This window comes from Rhinatrema bivittatum, chromosome 16, assembly GCF_901001135.1.
Source record: "Rhinatrema bivittatum chromosome 16, aRhiBiv1.1, whole genome shotgun sequence".
NCBI classification, from domain to species: Eukaryota; Metazoa; Chordata; class Amphibia; order Gymnophiona; family Rhinatrematidae; genus Rhinatrema; species Rhinatrema bivittatum.
The window spans coordinates 3,305,846-3,332,219 of NC_042630.1; the positions used below are offsets into that span (position 1 = coordinate 3,305,846).

At 45.2% G+C, this 26,374-nt stretch overlaps 1 protein-coding gene across 1 annotated transcript; it reads right to left on the reverse strand.

Moving 5' to 3' along the window:
• Positions 1-1,832: 1,832 nt before the first annotated feature.
• YBX3 (Y-box binding protein 3) lies at positions 1,833-24,523 on the reverse strand. Its single transcript, XM_029580352.1, has 9 exons — positions 24,283-24,523; positions 14,756-14,819; positions 13,498-13,531; positions 11,165-11,254; positions 10,740-10,862; positions 4,269-4,363; positions 3,526-3,697; positions 2,910-3,011; positions 1,833-2,402 (listed from the first exon to the last, which is right to left on the reverse strand). Exons 1-8 carry the CDS (start codon positions 24,389-24,391, stop codon positions 2,946-2,948), a joined length of 753 nt encoding a protein of 250 aa, XP_029436212.1. The 5' UTR covers positions 24,392-24,523; the 3' UTR covers positions 1,833-2,402; positions 2,910-2,945.
• Positions 24,524-26,374: the final 1,851 nt, after the last annotated feature.

Genomic DNA, 26,374 nt, shown 5'->3' on the forward strand with positions numbered 1-26,374 from the left:
AGAATCTCCCCCTGGCTTCTTCCTCTGGCCAGAGAATAGCCACCTGAGGGCCACAGTTGTGGCTGCAAGCAAGACCAGGGTTAGTACCACCTGAGTTGCCCCAGGCATCTCTAGTCCCTCACCCCTGGCTTTTCCATTCATGGTTGCCTCTTTGTAGTAACCGTTAACTGGTAGAAAGGCTGGTGTGGGCTTGAAGTCGAGTATGGTTCCTAAAGGAGAAGTACTCCACTTTTCCATACAATCCCAAACCAGTTCTAGGAGCCAAAACGTCTTACCCTGTGATCTTCCTGTAGAGTTCTCAAGAGGAGTTCCTGTGAAAATTTTGGACTCATTCTCTGAGATAGCACTGCACACTGACAACTAAGGCACTTTTCAGGCTAATGATCCTTGCTAGCTGCTGATTCTCTCTCTCTCTCTTTTCTGTTACACAGACGAGTTCTGGCAAGATGCCAGCTCTAACAAGCGCTACAGAAAACAAGTTAATTTAAGGTGGATCTAAGTCATGGTGAGCTGCTCCTCTTCCCAGGGAGGGATGAGAGCAAAGGGACTGTCATTTAGAGCATAAGTGTGGGATTTTGTAAATTGCTACATATGTGGATTTCTTTAATGTCCAAGAAACTGATGTGGTATTGCAAGTGGAACATACTACGTAAAGCTGGAGTTACTGGGGCAATTCCATGAGATCCCAGAGGAAAAGCAGGCATAATAAACACAAACACAGGAACTGCTAAGGGCAGGGAGGGGGAAAGTAGGAGCATTATTTATTACCAGAGATACAGGAACTGCTAAGGTGGGAAAGGGGAAAAACAGGGGCAATATTACCAAAGATGCAGGGACTGCCGGAATGAGAGAACAAAAGGGCAATGACCAAGCTTAACTAATTGTAAAGAGATGAGCGTTAAAGGGGTAGAGTTCTTTTTTCCTATTCCTTTTACAACTTTCAGGGGAAGTTCATTTTTGAAGTAAACTGTAGCCAATTCAAAAATTGTAAGGCATATTTAAAAAAACAAAAAAGTGTTGGGTTGTTCCCCTCTCAGACCATCAGGGACAACCCCCTGTGGGGAAAGTGATAAATATGTAGGCTGTGATAGGTTTCTGTGAGCTAGCACCCAAAGATGATGGTCCTGAGCTTTCCAGACCACTTTGGTTCCTTCTTCAGATGAAAAAGTAATAATATTCACACACAAACATACTATGTACAATCAAAGCCAGTACAGACCCACATTTCTCATTTGGGGCTGGGCAAGAATAATGAATGTGTGTCCCTTGGAAAACTGCCTGGTTAAGAGCTGAGTGTTGTGTTCCACCTCACTGCATGGATCTCTTGTGGCTCACCTTAAGCAGGTGCCCTGACAGCTGCCGTCATAGCACGCCTACGCAAGCTGCACAGGTGGAGGGATGTACCTGCTGCTGCTCCACGCCCTCCCTCTTGGTTAAGGTGTTCACAATTATTTATCTGTCATAAAGCTTCCCCCCTCATAGCACAGAAGGCAGGACCAGGAAGGAGGTTCACTCACTTCTGAGCAGTGGAAGAGTGATAAAATAAGCAGATAAACATATCCATTACTTCCAGTTATTTTCCAAAAGACCTTGTGATTTAAACTGGACATTGATTCTCCTGCAGCCACAGGTGAATATATGAGAGATGGGTGGAATGAGTATTGCATATGCATATTGGATACAGCTCTGTGTGTGTGTGTTGAGATTCTGCATTTCACGCTGGCTGTTTCAGAGACAGCCAAGGTGTGTGGTGTGGGTTTCTGGATCTCTTACATCATCCCTTTCCACGTCTCAAAAGAACAGAACCAAAAAAACTTTCCAAGACACACTGATTTTCTTTCCCTGCTCTTTTTTTTTTATTATCATTCTCAGGTGGGAGGAAGCTCCCCACAGCTCTGCTAGCTCCCCTCCGCCTTCCGGTTATTTCTGCAAACAGCAACACGATCAAAGCGCGGCAATGGTCTCACAGCACGAAGCGCGGGCCCAGCTTATCCCCACGCCTTGTCACAGAGTATGCCCAGTACAGGATTTGGCAAATAAAGACAAAGTTCTCTCTTGGGATGATCAGCAGCAGGTCAAAGAAGCAAAAATCGTGATCACTTTACATTTCATCCCCAAAAGCTGATAGGTGGTGGGGGATTTCGAGCTGAGGGTGAGATGGAGAAGAATGATTTTTCCTTCTTTCTTCCCCCTCCTGTTTTATTTTTCTTTAAGAACTCTTCCCCCCAGGTTCCCCTCTCTGCAGATTGGCAGGAGATAGGAACGCAGGGTTTCTGCTCTCAACCAAATATTTCTCTAAGCGGTGAGTTGACATATCCGGCTGGTTGCATTTTTTTTTATCGTCTTTTCAGATCTTTGATGATTGCTGGATGTTTTCAGTTCTTTTGTGGATTACAAGACACCTGCAGAAAATGTATAAATTGTAGCATGAAAGGCTAGGAATTGTAAGTTACAAGCTGGTAATTGCATCCACAGAATCCTGTCACTTCTAAGACCTGGAGGGCTCAGGGGATAGGTGCAGGGATAAACAGCCTGTCACCTCTAGGACTAGAGAGCTTAGGGGCAGAATTCCAGTCACCTCTAGGACTGAAGGGCCCAGGTGTATGTTCCCAAGCACATACATCTTGTCATCTAAAGTAGTGGATGCCTGGAATGCCATCATGGAGATGGTGGTGACAAAAACAGTAACAAAAATCAAAAAGGTGTAGCATAAACTTAGGATCCCTAGTGGCAAGAGGATGGTAATGAAGCACTGGACTAATCAGCACAGAGAAGTATTTACAACCCTGAACAAAAGACATGAGGATTGTAACTGCCATTCTGTGCAGGTCATCCACCCCCCCAAAACACTATACTGGGCAGATGGATGGGTCCTTTTGGTCTTAGTCCCTCTAAAACTGCCATCTTACCTGATGGATGGTGGAGGTGCTCAGAGGAGCCAGGTGTCATGCAGCCGTGCTCTGCTCATTAGCTGGAGTGCCACTATCGGCCGAGGTTTCTGTCACCTTGGTCTGAAAGGTGAATGGTTTGTAAGGTTATTTTGGTGCAGAGCTAGGCAATTGGGGGTGTTTTTAATATCCTACCACTAAGAGTATCTCCCCTTTGTTCCCATCTGGCTGGCATCCAGGAGCTATTATGTACAGCTTCTGTGTTCTAACCCATGCAACCCTCTCATCAGGAAGCCTTCTATGTATTGGACACTGCAGCATATTTCTACAGCTCCCACGAGAGAGCAGGCTTTAGTTACTTCCAATCTACTTCTGCTATTTCTCTATGATCAAACTGGATTTATCCTGCTCCTCTTTCCACCCACCTACCAGAGGACTATGAACTCTGCTGAAACCAGAGCCCGGTCAAGCCGGAGGTGGAATCCAAATTCCCCTGTCTGTGCAGAATGCATGAAACAAACAATCATCAGTGTGGCAGACCTAACATCCATGACCTGGATGGGACCAAACTCATTGCACCTACTAAGGAGTGGGTCAGCCTTGAGTGGTGATATCACTGGGTATTAAGCACAGCTACCTCTTTTCCATCTTGTGGTTGGGTACTCGGAGCATTTGGCCGACGTCGGTAATTGTAGGGGCGCCGGTAACCACGGCGCTGTGAGGGCTGGTCACGAGCGACGGCCTCATTCGGGATGTCTTTGGTCTCCCCCTCTCCGGAAACTGGGGCGGGCCCGGGACGAGGAGGCCCCCTGGAGGGGGGAAGGAGAAGAGCACAGCTAAGGTATTTTACATCACGCCACAGGTTCACAAGAGGAGCACAACATTTGCTTTGCTTAACCTCTCCCAGTTTTCCTTTATTGATAAGACGGGAAGCCATCACTGTACATCTCAGCAATTTGTAATTACCTTAAGGGCATGGTCATGCCTCACAATTACTAAGTACATCACTTTACCAGCCAGCCTGGTACACATTACAAAGGATATAGCTGGGGATAGAGTATTAAAAGATGATTTCTCTTACAAAAGAGAAATATATTCAGATATTAGACATCAAAGAAATAATAAAACCCTAGAAATTCATAGTACTTGTGCCACTGATGGAGCCTATGTGCTGTAAGTGGAGGCATGCTTGCTCCTTCCCCATGACTAGTTGGGAGAAGGGATGCTTTAACAGATTTCTGGGGTCCCATGCAGCTCCCTCTCAGTACTTAGCAACAGCCAGTGGAGGGTTTCATGGCACAGGTGCTGAAGGGACAGACAAAAGAAGAAAGAATGGAAGATGAGTGAAGTGGAGGAAAAAAGCACACCCACACACTATACCTGCGATAACGCCCACGATATGCAGGAGCCTGGCGATCTGACTGCTGGACATGAGTGTCCTCCGTAATGCCTTCTTTGATATCATCTTCTCCACCCTGAAGGATCAGCAGAATATAGACAACAGTGAGAGACTGTTGCAGTACCATTGTCAGGAAATTGTAGTCTAAGTGGTTAAAAAGTTGTTAGACCTATGGCTTCTAGTCCATGATAAGCCATTGACCCTGACCCATGGGCAAGCCTCTTTCACACCTGGAGGCTGAAGACTGTCCTTTCTGGGTCTGTCCCTCAGCTCCTAGAAACATGTACCCATTGCCACCAAAAAAAGCTAAATTCCTCCGCACTCAGGCAGGCCAATCCACACCAGTGGGCTATGCACTCCTACCAGCAGATGGAGATGGAATAAAGCTGACTTGCTGAAGTCACTGACATATAGCCCTGCCCTGCCATCAGCCTGCCAGTATTCTCCATCTCCATTAGATGGTGGACATGTATCCCCCTAGTGGGGATTGCTTGTGATAAAAAAGAGAGAAAGAGGAGAAGATTCAGATGCACCACTTGAGTTCCTGATGGTCCCTCAGTTGAGCGCTTTAAGTTTGGAAGCCTGGGCAGCTGTAGAATTTAAAAAAAACAACCCAGAAGAGGATGAGGGAGTGCTCGGCGGTGAAAGCTCCAGCCACCCCACAGCTGGTGATCTGATTGTGCTCTCAGCCAGAAGGCTGAGCTCAGGTAAAAAAGAGTTAGGAGGGAAGTTTCTTTACTGGGTCCTACTTTCCCTCCGAGTCTCTTATCCCCTTTTCCCTCTCACTTCTCGGGGGAGTTGGTGAAGAGTGGGTGGGTTCAGCAGCTTTTGGATATGGCCCCACCTTTCAGGCTCTGCCCTGTCAGCCGTGTGGTAGGCCATGGCGGTGTTTTTTTACCCATGCATTTAGGTGTGTGTGCACACATTCTCACCGCACAGTGGTGTACTGACCTGTATGCACACCTGCACGGGAACTTGTGCACATTAGGCCGCAGCCTAGATTTTATCACGTATATGCATGGGGTATACCCAGGCACCATTGATGTGCATGCAGGAGGCCACCTGGAGCACAGTTCAGGAAAACTATGAGGGCAGAGACAAAATAAAAAGGTAAGCACCTTACTATCTGTGAAGCTTGCCATATAAGGGCAATTCAGACATCGTACTCTCTATGCCAGAGTCAGCGCTGATTTGGCTACTACAGATTTTGTTGACATTGGGTCTATGGTGGCTCTGGAGGGGAGTGGGTTGAGAGGCGACACAGTGGACAGTTCCCCTTCCCCCTTGTTCTCGATGGCAGAGGGCTTATGGCCACACCACCCTGAGTGCGCCTGATCTTGGAAGCTAAGTAGGGTTGGGCCTGGTTAAGTACTTGGATGAGCATCCCCAGGAGAGGGATTTGAACAGTGCCAGGTTTGGGTCTAAGAGCCCCGGTATGAATCCATCCTCCTGGGTGGAATTTTGAGGTCTGCAGGCTTTTCTGCAGGGGTGTCCAGCAGAGGCAAAGCACCTTACTAAGAAGGGATCACATTCTTGGGCCTCCCACTTATCATCCACTACAGGCAAGCACTGCAGAGAGACTATCCCTGGAGCTGTTCAGGGGGTGTGGATCATAACATGTCGAATGATTCCAATGGGGAAGAGGGAGAAATTACACCTGATTTGGAGCCACATTGGACTCTACTCCGTTTTTTTCACAAAGATGAGTTGTTGAGTCTGTTGACTCAGATCCTGAAGACGCAAAGTTTCCTGTTTCTTCACCCTCCTGGATCCAATTCAAGAATTAATTGACCAGGAGTGGAATGCCCCAGAGTCAAGGTTTAAAGGGGGGCGAGTTTGTATCCTTTAGATCCAAAAACAAGGGAACAGCTGTGATTCCCGAAGGTGGTTGCCTTGGTATGCACTGTCACCAAGTGACCCCTCATCCAGGTTGAAAGAGGGGCAGCTCTAAAGGATGCTCAAGATTGGAGGATTGAGGCCATCTGAGACCATGGCAATGAATTTGCAAATTGCTTCTTGCTGCTGCCTGGTGCTTGGGTTGGTTTGCGTCTCTCTCAGGAGACCCAAGGAGCAGGGTCCAATGGCAGATCAGTGATGGAATTGGGAGCCGCATTCTTAGTCAATGTGGGCTGTGACTTGGTGCGGATGGCTACCAGAGGGGTGGCTTCCATGATAGCGGCTAGGCTCCAGTTGTGCCTGTGAAACTTGTCGGCAGACACTACTTCTAAGGCCAATTTCACAAGGTTCCTCGATTGCCGGAGGACAAGAAAGTAGTGTCATGTCCTTTTGGGGCCAAGGGTCACTCCAGGGCTTCCCATCTGTTTCATTTTTGCATAGGAGCAACTACTCCAAAATCTCGTCCTTCAGAAGCTTTCAGTCTTTTTGCCTAAAAAGCCTCATAAGGATGCGGGTTCTGGGTCCGGAGCATCTTGATATTCACAATGAAGGGGTGGTGCTCATCTACTGAATCAGGAAATAGGCAGGCATCTATTTCTCTTTTATCAAAGGTGAGCCCAGATTATGACGGCTCATTGTGTCCTGGAGGTGGAAAGGGATGGCTATGCTCTAGAATTTCTCAGAATTCCTCCAGATGCATTTATGGTCTCTCCACAGAAGAGAATGGCAGTGGAGACTACGTTAAGGAGGCTGTTGGATTTGAAGGACGTAATTCCAGTTCGCAAGAAAATACGGGATGCAATTGCATTTATTTTGTTGTTCTCAAGAAGGAAAGGGGTCCTTTCAGCACATCCTGGCTCTGAAGGGAGTCAGTCGACATTTGCATGTGACTCACTTCTGGATGGCAACTCTACATTCCGTAATTATGGCTGTACATAAAGAGGAATTTCTCACATCTTGATCTGATGGAGGCCTATTTACATAGTCCCATTTGCCAGGATCTTTGTTTCCTATGCTTTTCCGTTTTGGGACGTCATTATCCATTTCAGGCCCAGTCCTTTGGGCTGGCTACTGCACACAGGACCTTCTCCAAGGTCATGGTGGTAGTAGAGGTGTCTCTGCACAAAGAGTGCATTCTGGTCCATTCATATATGAACAACTGATTGATTGAAGTCAAAAGTGCAAAAGAGTCATTTGGCATCTTGCAAGGTGACCTCCTTGCTTCAGGAGCTAGGCTGGGTGGTTAACTTGGTCGAGAGCAGTTTACAGCTGTCTTAAACATTAGAGTATCTCAGCGTGCGATTCCTTATGAAACACAGCAGATTGTTTCTGCCAGAAAAGTCACATTCAGAAATTACTTTCTGAAGTTCAGGCCCTGAGAAGGACTATTCACCTGCATTGAATGGCAGCCAAATTGGACGTAGTTTCCTGGGCAAGGGCGCACATGCAGCCCCTTCAGCACGTATTGCTCTCCCGGTGGAATCCGCAGTCACAGAAGTACATACAGACTCCACTTACCATTGGAAGTGCGTGCAATTCGACTGGCATGCTTACAGTTCACTGAGCATCTGGAAGCTCAATCGGTAAGAATAGTTTCGGACAATGCCACAACAGTGGCCTACATCAATCAAGGCAGAACCAGAAGCCAACAGGTGTCTGTTGCGATAGATGCACTTAGGGTGTGGGCAGAACATCTTGAGGATATATCCACCTCCCACATTGCCGAGAAGGACAATGTACAGGCCAACTTCCTCAGCAGACAGGTCTTGAACCCAGGAGAGTGGGCGTTGTCAGACAAGGCCTTTCAACTCATAGCGATGCATTGGGGCTGGCTGTACCTAGATTTGATGGTGAGCTCCAACAACACAAAGGTACCAAGGTTCTTCAGTCGCAGAAGAGATCCGAGAACGTTGGGAATCGATGCCCTTGTTCAGGTTCGGCTGCGGAATGGGATGTTATATGCTTTCCTTCCATGGCCAATGATTCTAAAGATTGTGAGTCAGACTGAAACCATACTTCCGGTGGCTCCAGATTGGCCCTGGAGGCCGTGGTATGCTGATCTTCAGAGGCTACTGGTGGACAGTCCTCTCAGACTGTCATTCAGGAGGGATCTCCGGAACTGCACGATGATCCGGATCTGTTTTGTCTTACGGTTTGTCTCGAGAGGGTTCAGTTACTAAAGTGTGGTTATTCTTGTGCAGTGATTTCCACTTTGCTCCGGGCCAGGAAGTTTTCTACATCTCTAGCTTATGTTAGGGTTTGGAGAGTGTTTGAGATCTGGTGTGAGGGGCGAAGTTCTCACCGTCTTAAAGTTGAAATTCGACTGATATTGGATTTTTTTGCAGGAAGGTTTGGTTAAAGGTGCAGGTAGCAGTTATCTCTCGCTATAGGGGATGGGTCAATGGTAGATCCTTATCTTCTCATCTAGATGTGTCCAGGTTCTTGAAGGGAGTCAAGTATTTACGTCCTCCCTTGCGGCTACTAATGCCTCTGAGACCTTAATTGGGTCTTGCATTTTCGTTTTGGCCACCGCATCATTTGTCTTTGTGGCTGCTCACCTTGAAATCAGTTTTTCTGGTAGCAATCTGTTTGGCACAGCTGGTCTCTAAGCTGCAAGCTCTTTCTTGCTATGAGCCATTTCTACCATGACTCCTTGGACAGTACAGCTTAGGACTGTACTTTCTCTTTTGCCAAAAGTGGTTTCGGAGTTTCATTTGAGTCATTCTATTTCCATTTCCATGTCCATGCTGGACAGGGATAAAGATGAGCAAGATTATCGTCTTTGGCATACCTTGGATGTCAAGTGGCATCTGGTTCTGCACTTGAAGATAACTCACTCCTTCAGGAAGTCTGATCGACTGTTTGTGTTCCATGGTGGAGTTAAACAAGGAGAACTGGAAACATAGGCGACTATGGCCCGTTGGGTGAAAAAAATCATCATGGCCGCCTACGTGGGTGCAGATGTCCCATTATCTAGACAGGTCAGGGTGCATTTCTCCCGAGTTCAGGTGGTTTTGTGGGCGGAGCTTCGGTTGTTCCCCATCAAGATTTGCCAGGCAGCAATGTGGTCCTCACACTTTCTCCAAGCATTACCGCTTGGACGTTAGGGCTCAGGAGGATGCAGCTTTTGCGTGTGTGCTGTTAACAGGACTGTGGGCAGTCTCCCACCCTTTTTGGGAGTAGCTTTGGTACATCCCACTGGTGTGGATTGGCTTGCCTGAGTGCAGGGGAAGGAGAACTTACTACTTACCTAATTTTCTTTCCTCTAAGGAAGGCAGGCCAATCCACAACCCACTCTGGGCTGCCTACTTGCTTTTAGTTTATCCTTTATATGCGGACAATGTTATTTCTGTTCATTCGTTTGAAAGACTGGCAAGTGACATAACCAACCCAAGATTAGTTGATGTGAACCATTTTTGCTGAGCTCACTGTTTCCAGTTGGATGGAAACATAAGTGCTTGCCTGTTAATAGTCACATTCAAGTATAATCAATTTGTCCACAGTTTCGCTTTTCTACAGATACTGACAGGCTTATGTCGGGGCAGTGCTATATGTCAGCAAGTCAGTTTACTGTCTCCATTTGCTGGTAGGCATGCATAACCTACTGGTGTGGCTTGGCCTGCTTTCCTTAGAGGAAAGGAAATTAGGTATGTAGTAATTTCTCCTTTAACCCTCTGCCAGGAGTGGCTGGTTATGAAAATGGCCTTTTTTGCTCAGATGACCTCCCAGCTCCACGATACACATCTTTGCAAGGTAGCATAAGGGTTAACACAAAAAAAACTATGGAAAAAATATAATAAAAGAAAAGGAGAAGTAGAAATGAGACAAACAGATGCACGTAGAATAGAGCCAGGTTGGTATTTTGAAGGCCACACGATGGCACTGTTGCTTTAAGAGGGAAGGGGGTGTAAGATTTCATCCTCATATCTTTGCAGTGCTAAAATTGTTTGCCGGCCAGTCGGATCATTCAGTTCCAGTGTTCCCTCTGGCATTGCCAAATATAAATGCCAAGCATTGTGCAACGGAAGAAGGAAGGAGGTGCAGTGCTATGGGATGACCATCTACACATTGGTGTTGGGGTCTCAAGCCAGGTCTCATGCAGAAAGTGGCATGTGAACTGAAGGCTTATACCACTGCCAGAAGGACAGGCTTCCTTACCCCGGTTTGAGACTCTTCTCCTTACCCTCGCACTAGCTGAAGCAAAGATGCAGGGAGCTGGAGAGATGGAAGGTTAATGGTGTACAAGATAGAGATAAAAAGAAAAAGAAAGAAGAGAGAGAGAGAGTCATCCTTCCACAGAGACAGTGGGTTTTTGGATAAAAAGGAAGACAGTGAAAAACTGGAGACCTTCCTGAGATTTCATTCATTAAAATTCTACTTTCCACTTTTAACCATTATGAAAAATGAAATACCATTGTGACCCGCTTACATAAACAAGCTCAGGACAAAAGTGAACTGCCAGGGCTCCATGATGCTTCAGCACAGAAAAACCATCAAAAAGGAACATGGAGCCCTCTCATATAAAGAGTATCAGCTCCTGAAGGCAGTTTGCTTACGCTACGAGGAACTCCACGCCGGCGGCCAAAATATCCTCGCCGATAGCGCCGACGGTCAGCAGCATAGCGGCTTCCCTGCACATGTGCTCCCTCTGGACCAGTCACATTGGCTGCCTCAGCCCCCTAAAAGAGAGAAAAGGGAGAACAGGAGAGTGAGAGCAGCAGAAGAAAGAAATACAGAAACTGGAGGGCTTAGGGGAATGGTGCAGGGATTCAGATCCTGCCACCTCTAGGGATGGGGAGAAGCGAAGGGATACAGAGCCTGCGACTTGTGACTCGTACTATCTTCCCAGCAGACTGAGGATTAGAACCCCCTGCCCATGATGTCTTCCATCTCAGAAGTCTCCATGGGCTCCCAGTGGGAGGGAAAGAGGATAATTTACAACCAGCATTCACCAGCATGTCCATACAGTTTTTGCTCTCACCTTCTCTCCCGCCACAACATCGAACTCCACTGTCTCGCCATCGCCCACGCTGCGCAGGTACTTCCGAGGATTGTTCTTTGTAATTGCAGTCTAGGTACACAGGAAACAATGCAAACCTTGAATCTAGCCAGCTGAGCTTTGTTGCAAAAAGCAGCACAGGACTTGACTAGTCCTTTAAATGTACCCCTTCTGAAATAAAGTCCTATGACACTTTGCACATCTTTTGCTTTGTGTTGCATTTTTCCCCCCTTCCAGTAGATGCAGGAAATTAAATAACTGGGCAAAGAGGCCCACCATTTCTAAATTCTTCCAGCACACTGACCTGCAGGCTTTGTGTGCTAGTTCCTAAAATCCATCCCTAAGAGAGATCTATGATTACAGGGCTTTATAAATATATTTGAGGACTAGACACAGATTTGTATGAGGGACTTATCAAGGTGGATGGAAATGGTGAATTGGAAGGCAGAGGTTATAGCTCAGGGAGAAATGTACTTTCAAAACTGAGAGAAAAAAAATGTTTAAGTGTGGATGATAAGGCTCCAAGGATAGTCTAATGTCAGATCTGGCTGAAAAGTGTGCCACAGAGATATTTAGATAAATACTTTACCATCTCATGTCAGTGAGTTAAGAGGAGTGTATAAAAAGCAAATTCAGATGGGAATGCTTGGGATACAGACTGAATGTCAGTATAAAAGGAATTCACATACCCTAGCCTGTTTATCTGATCAGTTTAAGGTATAAAAGAGCTGTATGCCAAGACTGAAAAGCAAGCCTATCAAGGGTCTAAATCTGAAATGGCTGGTCAGCTGTTATAGGCCCGACCCCCATCCCCAGGGTGCACTCATCACATCATTTTCAGCCCACATGACTGATAATTTTAGTTCTTAGTTCATATCTCAGGTTACGGACTGCAGTTGAGTTGTGGGGTACTATTTTTAACTCAAAGGGTCATTCTGTGGTAGCAATGCGGTTGGGAGATGTGGGACAGACCAGTTCAATGATCTCTTTCTGCAGCTGTTTCACTGCGACAGGTGATGGCCAGAGGGTGATGGGAGGATCAGGGAAAAAACATTCAGAATTCATAATAAAAAGGGAAGGGAAAAATATGGGATTTTCATGAAAGCCTGCTGGAGGTTAGGAGAAGGGAACAGATGCATCACCTAAACTTAGAACAGTTACAACATCCTGCAGGAGTTGAGACCAGAGTTACCACATGCTTATAAGTCATAAACAGGTAAGCTCTTAGTTTTGTTTCAACTCTCATTTCAAAGTCCTCTGGGAGATTCTGAATTGAAAAAACAGAACCTAAAATCTGGAATGAAGTACCACTAATCTTTCGCCTTGAACCGTCCACTTTCCAAAAGAAACTAAAGGCATGGCGTTCAACCAGGCCTTCCCCCAGACTGTGAGGAAGAAATATCCACTATGCCTGGAAACAGACTCAATGATAATATCACTTCTGTATCTATTAATCTATACTTATTTGATTGTAATCCGCTTTGAGACCATTTTGGAAAAAGGCAGACTATCAAATGTTTGGAAGTAAATAAAATAAATATAGCCAGGTGGTCATCTACAGGGCATGAAACAGCTGGACACCTTTCTCCTAGAAGACCGGTATAGACAAGGCAAGGAAGATCTCTTTTGGAAGATGGAGAATGGGCTTAGGTTTGGATACACAAATAAGAAAATTAAGGTAGAGATAAGATGAAAATTAGAAAGGATGGACAATAAATAAAGATAAAAAGATAAAGAGAAGGAGAAAAACAGATGATGAATAAAGATGCACTAAGTCAGAAGCTGTTATTTTTAACCTACCAATGCATAGTAATGGTAAAACCAAACCGCCTAATATGTTCCCAACAAACAAGCTTAACATACACACTTAGTTTATAATTATGAATTGTTACCATACTATGATGGCACATAACCAATTTGTAATCTATACCACCCATATGTTTCATTGTTGTTTTAGTGTTGAATAGATTGTGGATTGGAAGTATGGAAGTAGACTAAATAGTAAAAATGAATGCTGGAGGAGTTATGAGGGTTAGAATGGATGATGGATAGAGGTTGGGTTGTGGATGAAAATTAGAATTAATAAACAGAGAAAGGCTATGATGGAGATTGGAATGGAGAAACTTTATAATAAAAAAAAGGGGAATTATAATGGTGGTTCAAACCAACGGTGAGTGACGTTTAGCATAGACAAAGCCAAGGGTGAGCAATGGACAGAATTCAAGACATAGATGACTGGATGGGTGGAAGGATGCTCCATATTTCCAGATATTTTGTGTATGTCCTGCACATATTCTTACCCTACATTCACTCACCTGGTGTACAAAGACATCTTCCTTGGTGTCATTCCTAGAGAGAATTTGAGAGAGACAAAGATGAGGAGGGAGATATAGGGCAGTGAAGGAAACTTTGTGAGAAAAATGGAAATAAGCAACTATCAAGCATGTATGAATGTGAAGTCATAGATTCTTTATGGTGAGTTAATGAATGCTTTACAGAGAGTGCGACGAGATAGAGTAAATGAGATAGAAATACAGGCAGTGAGAGAGACAGACAATGAAGCAAAGACAGAGAGATAGATGAAGCCACATCAAGACTACAAGAGCCCATTTATGGCCCCACAAAGTACCTGCCTGCTCATCCATACCCTGGGGGGAGACAGAGCAAGTAACCACAGGATGGCTGCATGTTTAGGTTCAGCCCAGGTTTTCCCCATCGCATGGACCAGGAGACGGAGCAAGATGTCTGTAAAGAGTTTTATCCTGCTCACTAGACTACTGCAAGATGGCTTTAAAAACTGATATAAAAATACTTTAGCTTCTTTACTTGTTAGACCACCTTTCCCTTAGCCATTTGATATATAATATATAAAACTAAAATAATATATCACAATGCATTAATTCAAAACATATCCAATGACGAATGCATCAAATATAAAGCAGACATGCAGTCTGATGTCTGAGCAGATTGAAAATTAAGGTCAATAATAAAAGCGAAAGGCAGTTAGATGTTCTAATTACCAAGTGACGAGCCACTTTTTGATTTCTTTCTGGAGTCATTTTCTTACTTAAGACCAAGAGGGAGAGAGTTCCATAATAGCAGAGCAAAAACAGCAGCATGGCTAGCTAGATTGTTCACAAAATATCAACCTGCCTAGCCTCTTGTGGTCTTATTCTCAGGTCTGCTTTCTTGTTTTGTTTAAAAAAAAAAAATTAAAATATCAAGCTTTAATTATTGCCTCAGCCCTTGCTTTTAAAAATCTGTATCTCTAAATTAATTTGTCAGCATGGAGGCTCTGATAACAGTGCCTTTGAAAGTACTTTGTTTCATAACAGGGAAGGCAAAAATATATTGAATCAGGAGTTTTCTAATAAACTTTAAACACTAATATCTTCTCAGGAATGAGACATAAAACCAAAACCCAAGGGGGGTGGGGGCAGCTGAATTATGTAAAAGAACTGTCTTTGCCAAGTGACTTAATATGTGGCTGTCTTCAAAGTTAGGCTCTCTCTGGTAGTGAATGGAAACAGACTATAAGTGCATATAATAGAGTCATCTCAGAAGAGAACATACCGGTTAATGAAGCCATAGCCGTTTCGTACGTTAAACCATTTCACCGTGCCCTGGACTTTAGATGCTAAAAACAGATAATAAATGACAAAATTGGAGTAGTTAAATATATTATTGTGCTTTGAGCCTCTCCCAGCATCCCTTTTCTCCTCCTTAGGCCTGAGATTTCTGAGGACGCATTCTCTTCACAGAGATTCCCTAAGTGTGGGTTGTTTTGCTCCCAGGACATTTTATAAGTATGAGAAGAGAACATGTTTAAGGTATTTCAACAAGCTTTCCCAAGCACGCGTTGAAATGCAAGAGTCCACACCCTGGACTTTATCCCTGATCTACCTGCCACTGCCTCCAGGGAACTAGAAGCCAGCAAGGATGAGTCACAACCTTTCCTGGGTTCATATACTCCCTAGCATTACCAAGTCAAGCTAGGTCACAAAGGAGGGAGAGGCAGAGTCAATCCTGACTTTACCCCACTGCATGCCCGGATTCGTAGTTCTAATTTTCTTTGGGAAATCAATGGGACAATGAGGACTACAAGGCCATGCATGCACTGGGGCAAAATTAGGACTGGTTAAGCCTGTTCTTTATGACATGAAGCCAAGCAGCAACCCTGTACAGAACCAGGAAGCTCACAGCCAGAATACATGTGGATGTTACTTAACAGTTGGAGCCAATATCCATAGAAATGATGGCAGAAAAGAACCAAAATTATCCACCCAGTCTGCCCAGCATGCTTATGCCAGTATCTGCTGCACTGTTCAGGTTACCCGCAGGCTTATCAGTTTCCCAGATCATACGTCAGGGTCCTTGTTGGATGATGTTTGAATCCAATTTCTCTTCACCTTTGCCGAGGAAGCAGAGAGCAATGTTGAGTTGTATCAAAAGTATCAGGCTTTCTGGTTAAGGGTAGTAACAGTCACATCAGCAAGTTACCCCAAGCCATAAAAGTCAGGGCCCCTGTTGGTTGCTTCTGAATCCAATTCCCCTTTTCTCATTGCTGTTAAAGCAGAGAGCACTGATGGAGCTGCCTTAACAATATCAAGGCTTATTGGGTAAGGGCAGTAACCACCACCCCAGCACGTTAGCACCATGCGCTCTTTTCTTCATCTCCATCCTCCAGCCTTTAGGGATCCACAGTGCTTAGCTCTCTCCCCTTTGAAATCTTTCACTGTTTTCATCTTCACCACCTCATCCAGAAGGGCGTTCCAGGCATCCACCAGCCTCTCCGTGACAAAATATTTCCTGACATTGATTCTGAGTCGTCCTTCCCGGCATTTCATTTCAGGATCCCTAGTTCTATTGATTTCTTTCCAATGGAAAAGGTTTGACCGTTGTGTATCATTAAAACCTTTCAGGTATCTGAAGGTCTGTATCACATCTCCCCTGCACCTCCTCTCTTGCAGGGTGCACATAGTCAGGTCCTTCAGCCTCTCCTCATAGGGCTTCCGATGCTGACCCCATACCAATTTGGTCTCTTCCTTGGATCGCCTCCATCCTGTCTCTATCCTTTTTGAGATATGAGAACCAGTACTGAACGCAATACTCCAGGTGAGGCCTCACTGAGGGCCTGTACAAGGGCATCGCCACCTCCTTTTTCTTAATGGTTATTCCTCTTTGCAGCCAGCACTTTTCTGGCTTTAGCTATCACCTTGTCACATTGCCAGGAAGTATTTCTTCACGGAGAGGGTGGTGGACGCCTGGAATGCCCTTCCGGAGGATGTGGTGAAGACCAGAACTGTGAAGGACTTCAAAGGGGCGTGGGATAAACACTGTGGATCCATAAAGTCAAGAGGCCGCCAATGAAGAGTGGGTGACTGGCCAGAATGATGGCTACTGCCTGGAGACAATACCCTTATTAAATAAACATACACATGCTTACTGTGACTCCAACATCGCTCTAAGCTTCAACAGCAAGAGGAAATGTGGAAAAAAGGATTCACACTCACAAAGAGGGGAGTAGCTGGCTTGTTACGGCGGTTACTACCCCAAACCAAATAAGCCTGATACTTCAATTTCTATGGATATACAGCATAGTTCTCTGCTTCAACGGCAGGGGAGAAGAAAAACTGATACTTCACACATCCAGCAGAGCTCTCTGTTTCAACGGCAGGGGAGAAGAAAAGAGGGTTCGCACTCACAAAGCGGGGAGTAGCTGGCTTGTTACGGCGGTTACTACCCCAAACCAAATGTGTCTGATACTTCACTTTCGATGCATATCCAGCATAGCTCTCTGCTTCAACGGCATGGGAGAAGACTGATACATCACGCATTTCCAGCATAGCTCCCTGCTTCAACAGCAGGGGAGAAGAAAAACAACCAATAAGGGCTGTATAACATAGTCTGGGTAAAACAAATAAGCATGGGTGTAGCTTGCTTATTGCGGCGGTTACTACCCCTACTACCCCTAACTAATCAAGCTTGATATTTCAATGGTGGGGGTGGAAGGTAAATAGAACCAAGAGCTAAGAGAAACAGATAAGTATGAGAGAAAAAATGTGTGAAGCTTGCTGGGCAGACTGGATGGGCCGTTTGGTCTTCTTCTGCCGTCATTTCTATGCTTTGCTGCTTTCAGATCACCAGACACTGTCACCCCAAGGTCCCTCTCCCAGTCCATGTATATCAGTCTTATATCCCCCATCATACAGCTCTTTTGGATTACCGCACCCCAAATGCATGACTCTGCACTTCTTGGCACTGAATCCCAGCTGCCAAATCCTCAACCAGTCTTCAAGCGTCCTTAAATCACTTTTCATTTTCTCTACTTCTTCAGGTATGTCCACTGTGTTGCAGATCTTAGTATCATCCACAAATAAGACACTTTACCTGCTATCCCTTCCACAATGTCACTCACAAAGATATTGAGCAGAACTGGTCCCAGCACCAATCCTTGTGACACTCCACTTAACTCCGTTCTCTCTTCAGAGTAGGCTCCATTTACCATTACCCGCTGTCTCCTGTCAGTCAACCAGTTTGCAATCCACGCTACTTCCTTGGCACCCACTCCCAAGCTTCTCATTTTATTCACGAGTCTCCTATATGGGACCGTATCAAAAGCTTTACTAAAATCCAAGTAAATCACATTGAATGCTTTTCCCTGATCCAATGCTCTAGTCATCCAATCAAAAATAATTCAGATTAGTCTGACAGGACCTTCCCCTGCTGAATCCCTGCTGCCTGGGGTCCAGCAAGCCTCCTGATTGTAGATAGGTCACGATCCTTTCCTTCAGTCTCCATTACTTTTCCCACCACCGAGGTGAGGCTAAGTGGTCTGTAGTTCCAGCCTCCTCTCTGCTCCCACTCTTGTGAAGCGGGACCACCACCGCTCTCCTCCAATCTCTTGGCACCGCTCCCGTTTCCAGGGATCTATTGAACAGGTCCATGCAGCGGACCCGTCAGCACCTCTCTGAGCTCCCTCAGTATCCTGGGATGAATCTCATCAGGCCCCATGGCCTTGTCCACGTTCAGTTTTCCTAGCTCTTCTCATTCATTCTCTTCTGTAAACGGAGTTTCATCTACTTCACCCCCATCCACAGTCTTGTTATCCAGCGACGGTCCTTCTCCGGGGTCTTCTTTAGTGAACACCAAACTGAAGTATTTGTTTAATATTTCGGCCATTTCTTTGTTTCTCTCCACACATTGATCTTGGTCATCTTTCATTTTCACTATTCTACCCCTAACCTCCCTTCTTTCTCTGATACATCTGGAAAATGTTTTGTCACCCTGCTTTACCTCTTTGGCAAGCCTTTCTTCTGCCTGACTTTTTGATTTCTTAATTTCTTTGTCTCCCTCAATTTCACCAGATATTCTTCCCTGTGTTCCTCTTTTTCGTATCTGTTATATTTCCTGAATGCTGTTTTTTTTTTTGCCACCTCCTATGAGAACCAGGTTGGTTTCTTATTTCTCGTACTTTTGTTACTTTTCTAACATATAGATTTTTTACCTTTGTAAATGCTCCTTTTAGTTAGGCCCACTGTTCTTCCACCTTTCATTTTCTCCCAGGTACATCCCCATTTCGAAAAAGTCCATATTTTTTAAATTCAAATCTCCAGTCTTCGTGTGACCTCTCTGTATCCTATTTGCTGTATCAAACCATACCGTCTGATAATCACTGGTGCTGAGGTGGGCACCCACCCAGACATTTGAGATATTATCTCCGTTAGTGAGCACTAAATCAGGTATAAACTCCCTTCTTACATCCGGCAGATTAAAATGTCCAATGAGCAACACTTCCCACTTCTTTTCTCCCTACTGGATGTCTTTAACCAGATCTCTGCCTAGTTCTTCCAGTCAGAGGCCTGTACTCCAGTAAAAATGGATGCACCATCATCTTTTTTTTTTAGGACGGCCCATAATGCTTCTTCTCTACCCCATGTTCCTTGCAGTTCCGTTTTTTGGATATTGTTTTTGACATAAAGAGCCACTCACCCCTCTTTTCTGTCCTCTCTGTCCTTCCTTAAATTATAGCCTGCTATGGCCATATCCCAGTTGTGAGAATCAGAGAACCAGGTCTCCATGAACAGCAACAGTCCAAGTCCACCTCCTCCATTAGGGCCTGCAGGTCTGGGATTTTAATGCCAGACCTGCAGGCATTTGTGGTCATAGCTTTCCAACTTGTCTCCCTTGATTTGTTGCACTTCCTAGGAACCTTTTCTGCTTTTTTATTTTCTCTTCTCACTTACTGTATTGCTTGGGCTTGACATGCCAATTTCATTGGCCATCTCCTGCCACCCCTATTCTTTAGTTTAAATGTCTGACTATACAACCTCCCACCCACTGAGTGACGTAGGTGTTTGGATGTCAGGGCCAATCTATCGTCTTGTTATACATTTGGGAAAGTGCTGAAATACCATTGTTGATGGTGATAACATTGCAGCTTCTGATACTTGCTCTTTAACAGGCTTGGCACCCATGGGAAAAGCAGGGCTGCAGCTACTGGGCTCTGGCAAAGAAGAAACCACAACTTGTTCTGATGGCATTTCTGGCTCATGGAATTGATCACCATCTGTCCAACAGCCATTGTTGCAGTGAATCAAGCTAGTTTTGTTCTTCTGTGATGGTAGCTATAACCCACTTTGGTCCAGAGCTGTAAGTACACAGGAAAACTGGATCATCCTTTTTGCACTTCTATTGTGCCCCGGCAAAATCTTTTCACTAGGAAATGCAGCCCACTATATGGATGTCAGTGATCCACACAAGCATTCAGATTCATAACTATCTCTGCTGGTGCTTGGCATAATACATTCTGTGATGAGGACGTAAGTAAATCAGATCCACCAATCTCTACCTTTGATCTTCGGCAAATCTATGTTCATCAGCGCCATTCACTCTGGTTTCAGATATCAATAAGCCTGGGTCAAAATCCACTTTAGCAAAAGGTTCCCTCCTAGGATTGTCAACAACAGCCTGAAGACCTTTACCGATGGTGTCCTTGCAGTCGCCACAGATCTGTGTGCTCTGTTCTGGTTTTCCAGCTGAGACATAAGAAATGTCAGTAGATTTTGGAAACCTGATAGGAACAGTGCATTCAGTCTATGCATCAAGCCTCAGCCTTGGCACACACAGAATGTTCTGAATTTTCATTCTGGTTGGTATCACTCATGGGTCCAACTTTAGCAAGGCTCTTGGTAAGCCTCTAGTTCTTCCATGAGGACCATGATGGCAGTGAACCTTGATATGAGCCATATTAAACACAAGCAACATTCATTACCCTTGCAATCAGCATGGATCTGGTATATGATTTCCACCCCAGCAGAAACACAATGACTATTTGGCTTCTTTGGGGGCTGGTGGGAGATTTGATCTGCAGTCTTTGCTGTACATCTGCTGACAGGGTTGAACAAACTTCAGCAGGCAGCATTGGGTCAGTCCTGACAGGGAGGCAATGTTGAAGAGTTTCACCGCAGATGGCACATTGATCTCATGGCTGGACTCTGGTTTTGCCAGAGGTGAGGGCTCTGCCAGGTGACAAGGTAAGGCATTGCATGCTAGGCTGCTTTCAGTGGGGCATTGTGCCCTCTTGCGGAATGGAACACTCTGGACAAGGTCAGACAATGTGGGCAATGTGTTTTCAGCACAGCAGCAGGTCTCATCATAAGATTTCTGTGTGGGGGGACACTGGTGAGACCGCCTGGTATGTAGCTGGGTCTGCAACATTCAGCAGAGCAGCTTTCTTTTGCGTTCACTTGAATACGAAGGAAATATGCCTGATGCTTATTTGAAAGGCCAGACTCTTCAATATATCCCAGTGTTGCCATCTTGATAAATCTTGAATTATCAGTTTGAGAAGAGGCTCATTACTGTCTTATCGTGAAAATTTTGTACCAGTCTCACAGTGAATTTTGGCACAGTCAATGCACTTCCCGCACCATCAAGAGGTTACCCCTTTGGTTGATTTCCCTTCTAATTTTCACTTCTTGCTCACATACCACCCTCATTACCAAACATGAGCAAGGAGAGGCAAATAGCACTAATAAACCCTTGTGGAGATAAAAGGCCTGCACTTTGTGTCAGGTACACAGAAACAGAAAGCAGATAGTCCTCGCAGCACATGGACACCAACAGATACAGGGATACGCTTGTGTCTAAAACCAACATGCTCATATGCTAGGCCTAATACATAACAATTAGTCCACTGGCCCCACCTCCAGTCCTCGAGAAACCCTTACAGGTCTGGTTTCCAGGATATTTGCAATGAATATTCATGAGAAAAAGCTGCAGCTAGTTCATCTCAGAACCAAGTTAATTACACATGTGGATTACCTTGAAAAGTAAATCTTGTAAGGGGTGTTCAAGGACTGGATTTAGGAACCGTCATGAAAATGACCAGATGGCTTCAGGTCATCAGGGACAGGCTGAATTAGGCCAGCCCTGCCCCCTTTACTTCCAAGGACTTGCAGAGATCCATATTCAGCACATTTGTCCGGCTAAGATTGACACTTAGACGGACAAATGCTGTAATTTGAAAATTCCTCCAGTCTGACTGCTCGGTAAACTCTAAAATGTTGCCAGTGACATTCCTGGGGACATTTTCAGCTGGCTAAAAGCTTATCCAGCTATTTATTTATTTATAACTTTTCTATACCGAAGTTCAAATAACAGCGTTACTTATCACTACGGTTTACATTGCAACCATAAAACAGACAATGAACAAGGAGGAAATAAACTTGGATACAACATAAGCAAGGGGAAAAGCTAAAAGTGTCAAAACTAGTAAGAACTGGATTATTGGGGTAGTGGCCAACGGGTAGGGAGGTTGACTGCTGGAGGGGGTGAGGGAAGATGGTTATTACAGCTTTATTGGAAATCAGAATTGTACTGCAGGGAAAGTCACGCTTGAGGTGCTAAAAGTGATCCTTCCCTTGCACGGGTGCTGCAGTGTGACCCCACTTCTGAGCACCACAGGGTGGGGGCCTCGGGAGAGCAGCGTCCTGTGCTCCTTAGTGGGAAGGGGCACGGATTCCTTCTCACCCATGAGCTCTGGCTTCTGGCTTTCAGGCGAAGCTTGTGCCTAGCAGGCTGGAAATTCACCTTTAATTCTTACAAAAAACAAACCCTCACACCACTGCTACTACTGCAGGTTAGCGTACAGGAGCATTCCAAGGCAGAGCAGTAAATTAGTCAGATAACACTGATTTTCAGCATCCAGTAATGTAGCCGGATACCTTTAGGGCAACCAAAAACAGTCCTAAAGTTAGCCAAATAAACTTATCTGGCTAACTTTTAAGCTAGCTGGGTTTATTCAGTGGCACATTCATACTACGGGATATAAGGCCAATGCAAGAGTAGTTGAACCTTCAGTCTTTCACCCCCTCCCCAAACTTCCTTATAGGTGGCAGCTCCAGCACAGCACTCCCCCTTTGTTTTTTAAGCACACAGCACCCCTCTGGACCTCTTGCTAGCTAGATTTTACCACCCCAAAAGTTTTGGCACTCTAGATGACTACCTAGTTTGCTAATGGAAGCAACAACCCTAGCTGAATATTCCAGCTAAGTTAGCTGGATAAGTATCACCCAGTGGCTGAATATGGACCTAGTGGTTTCCAATGTCTATGAGACAAATAAAAATCCAATGGAGAGCCTGCAGGAAAAACCAAGACCAGCATAGCCTGTGCTTCTTGACATGGGGCTGTCTCCCCTTGTCTAACAAGATTGCAAATACATCCACAACCAGTTTCAAATCAGTTTGAAGCATTTTTGATTTGGATGAAATTTGTGCAGCTCTGAAACTAGTTCTGAAAACCTTTGTAGGTAGCTGAGAAAGGGACAGGCGCTGATTTTAACAAGTTAAGACGCTTTCAATGTTTCTTCCATCTAAATATTTTCCTTTTTTATTGTATTTTTCAGGCTCATCTGTTTTCTTCTGCTCCTTTGGGCTTCGGGCTCAGCTGGAACTATACCTTGAGCCCTTCGTTCACAAGTGCCCAGGGATTTCTCCCTAAATTTTATAACCTTTCCCCAGCCCAGTCCTTGGCCAGAGGCCACAGACCATGGCTCCTTCCAGTGCCCAACGCCAGTCTGTGTCACCACTGAGCAGTGGCTGGGGCTCCCTCTTCCTCCCAGGGGTTGTAAGTGCTACCTCTGCAGCATCCCCAGCCAGCCTGGCCCAGGAGCTGAACTCAGGTCTTCCACACAGAAACATTTTAACTATTTTATATACAAAATCGTCTCTCCTAGTGTGGAGTTGTGGATGATATAGATAAGGAAGGAGCACAGAGTCAATACAGCTCTAGGGCTGGTGCTTAGTGAATAGAAAATCCCAAAGGTCACTTGTCCCTTATCAGCCTGTGGCTCTGCCACCTCAGCATGTAAACTCTTGAGAGCAGAGAAGTCATTACAAAGCAAGGTTTCTATTTGAAAAAGCAGACTCTGCAGAGGGGACCCTGCACTGTAATGGAGAATTTGTTTCCCTTCTTCCACTGAAAAGATCCGGGACAGAAGTTAATCGCTGACGCACCTAACATTTAAATGCTGGGGGCTATGCAGCTAATTCAGAGATTAAGCTGAAGTGAAGCCTGGTGGAAGCAAAATGATCTCCTCCCGCCCTCACTCGTCCTTCCCAAAAATGAAAAGTTTCAAAGTTGTATACAGGAGATTTTGCTCCCAAGGGAAGAGAGACTGGGAGTGCAGACAGCTGTTGCAACCTGCAAGCTCTGTCACACCAAGCTGGGAGGATATAGGGCGCAAGTTTTTTCTCTCTTTTGTTCAAATTGGCTTGAAATAAAAAGCCTTAGGCACGAGTGACTGGCCAGAGGCATTACCTTAACTAGAGCTGGTCTGGGTTTGAAGTGGGCAATTTTTGGATTGCCAGGGGTCCCTAGCAGCTTGCCTATTTAAACGTGTGTCCGAGACATTGCCTGGCCACCGGCTTCCGATGTTTGTCTTTTGTCTGGCAAAGGCAGCTCCCTGAAGGTGAAAGTTTCACCCTGCTCCAACTACTTAGCCAAGTTTCCTGGTAACTGCTTTCGTGCTCTGGCGCTGCGCTCCGGGCTCCCCTGCAGGCTGGGTCACGTCACCGTCCCACTACCTGCCACTTACCAAGAACTTGCTTACTGGAGGGGGCACTGGAGGGTTTCCCTTTGGCATCTTGGGGGGCAGCTGCTGCAGGTGCTGAGGAAGGGATCGTCTCTTCTCCCACCTCACTCATGGCTTGCCCCTTTCTCCCTTCAGGTGAGCGGAGGGGGGCAGGGGCCCGCTGATGGTACTTAAGGGAGGAGGAGGGGGTGTCGGTGGTCTCTTCTCTTTTCTTTTCTGACTCCTCTCTGGATCTTACTGCCTTAAAATGGCTTCTGGGATGTTTATATACTGGCTGTGGCTGGGCTGGGTGCTCCCCTGCCTGCCAGCAGAGGAATTAACATTTAAAGGGCCAGCCACGACATTTCTGTGACGGGAAATGAGGATTTTAAAAATCACCAAAATCGGTGTATGGTGATCTTATTATTGGATTAACTCAATACATTTCCTCAAATCGCTTTCAAGTGCTCACACTCTCTCAGGTCAATATAGAAGAAGTAGATCAGAGCAAAAACAAAACACAAACTTAATGAAAAACTGCATTGTGAACAAGGATTCCAGGAGACAACACTGCCCCATTAGGCCAAACCAAACGACAGCTGAACGATAGAACTTTATAATTTACTTCTAAACTTGCTCTCCTGGTGCTCCCAGGAACTGAATGATGGAGCTTTATAATGTGCGTCTAAGGCTGTCCCTGAGAGTCCTTGAGCTGAATTATAGAACTTTACAACGTGTCTACTAAGGATCTCCCTGAGGATCCCTAGAACGGAACGATAGAGCTTTATAAAGTATATGAAAGGTGCTCCAAGGATCCATAGAGCTGGATGATGGAGCTTTATAATGTGTGTCTAAGGCTGTCCCTGAGAGTCCTTGAGCTGAATTATAGAACTTTACAACGTGTCTACTAAGGATCTCCCTGAGGATCCCTAGAACGGAACGATAGAGCTTTATAAAGTATATGAAAGGTGCTCCAAGGATCCATAGAGCTGGATGATGGAGCTTTATAATGTGTGTCTAAGGCTGTCCCTGAGAGTCCTTGAGCTGAATTATAGAACTTTACAATGTGTCTACTAAGGATCTCCCTGAGGATCCCTAGAACGGAACGATAGAGCTTTATAAAGTGTATGAAAGGTGCTCCAAGGATCCATAGAGCTGGATGATGGAGCTTTATAATGTGTGTCTAAGGCTGTCCCTGAGAGTCCTTGAGCTGAATTATAGAACTTTACAATGTGTCTACTAAGGATCTCCCTGAGGATCCCTAGAACGGAACGATAGAGCTTTATAAAGTGTATGAAAGGTGCTCCAAGGATCCATAGAGCTGAATGATGGAGCTTTATAATGTGTGTCTACTAAGGCTCTCCCTGAGGATCCCTAGAACGGAATGATAGGGCTTTATAAAGTGTATGAAAGGTGCTCCAAGGATCCATAGAGCTGAATGATGGAGCTTTATAATGTGTATCTAAGGCTGTCCCTGAGAGTCCTTGAGCTGAATTATAGAACTTTACAACGTGTCTACTAAGGATCTCCCTGAGGATCCCTAGAACGGAACGATAGAGCTTTATAAAGTATATGAAAGGTGCTCCAAGGATCCATAGAGCTGAATGATGGAGCTTTATAATGTGTGTCTACTAAGGCTCTCCCTGAGGATCCCTAGAACGGAATGATAGGGCTTTATAAAGTGTATGATACTTTACTTTCAATGCATATCTAGCAAGGCTCTCTGCTTCAACGGCAGGGGAGAAAGTCTGATACTTCACTTTCAACGCATAGCTCTCTGCTTCAACGGCAGGGGAGAAAGTCTGATACTTCACTTTCAAAGCATAGCCAGCATAGCTCTCTGCTTCAACAGCAGGGGCAATGTAGAAAAGAGGACCTAAATATAGACAACAACCAACAAGGACTGAATTACATAGTCCAGTAAACAAAAGCATGGGTGTAGCTTGCTTATTGAGGTGGTTACTACCCCTAACTAAGCTACATATTCAATTAGATGCAGTTCCAACACTGCTCTCTACATTAATGGTGGGGTGGAAGGGAAATAGAACTGAAAGGTACGAAGTGCCAAGTGTAACAAGTAAGAGGGGGGAAAAAAAGTGCATAGCTTGCTGGGCAG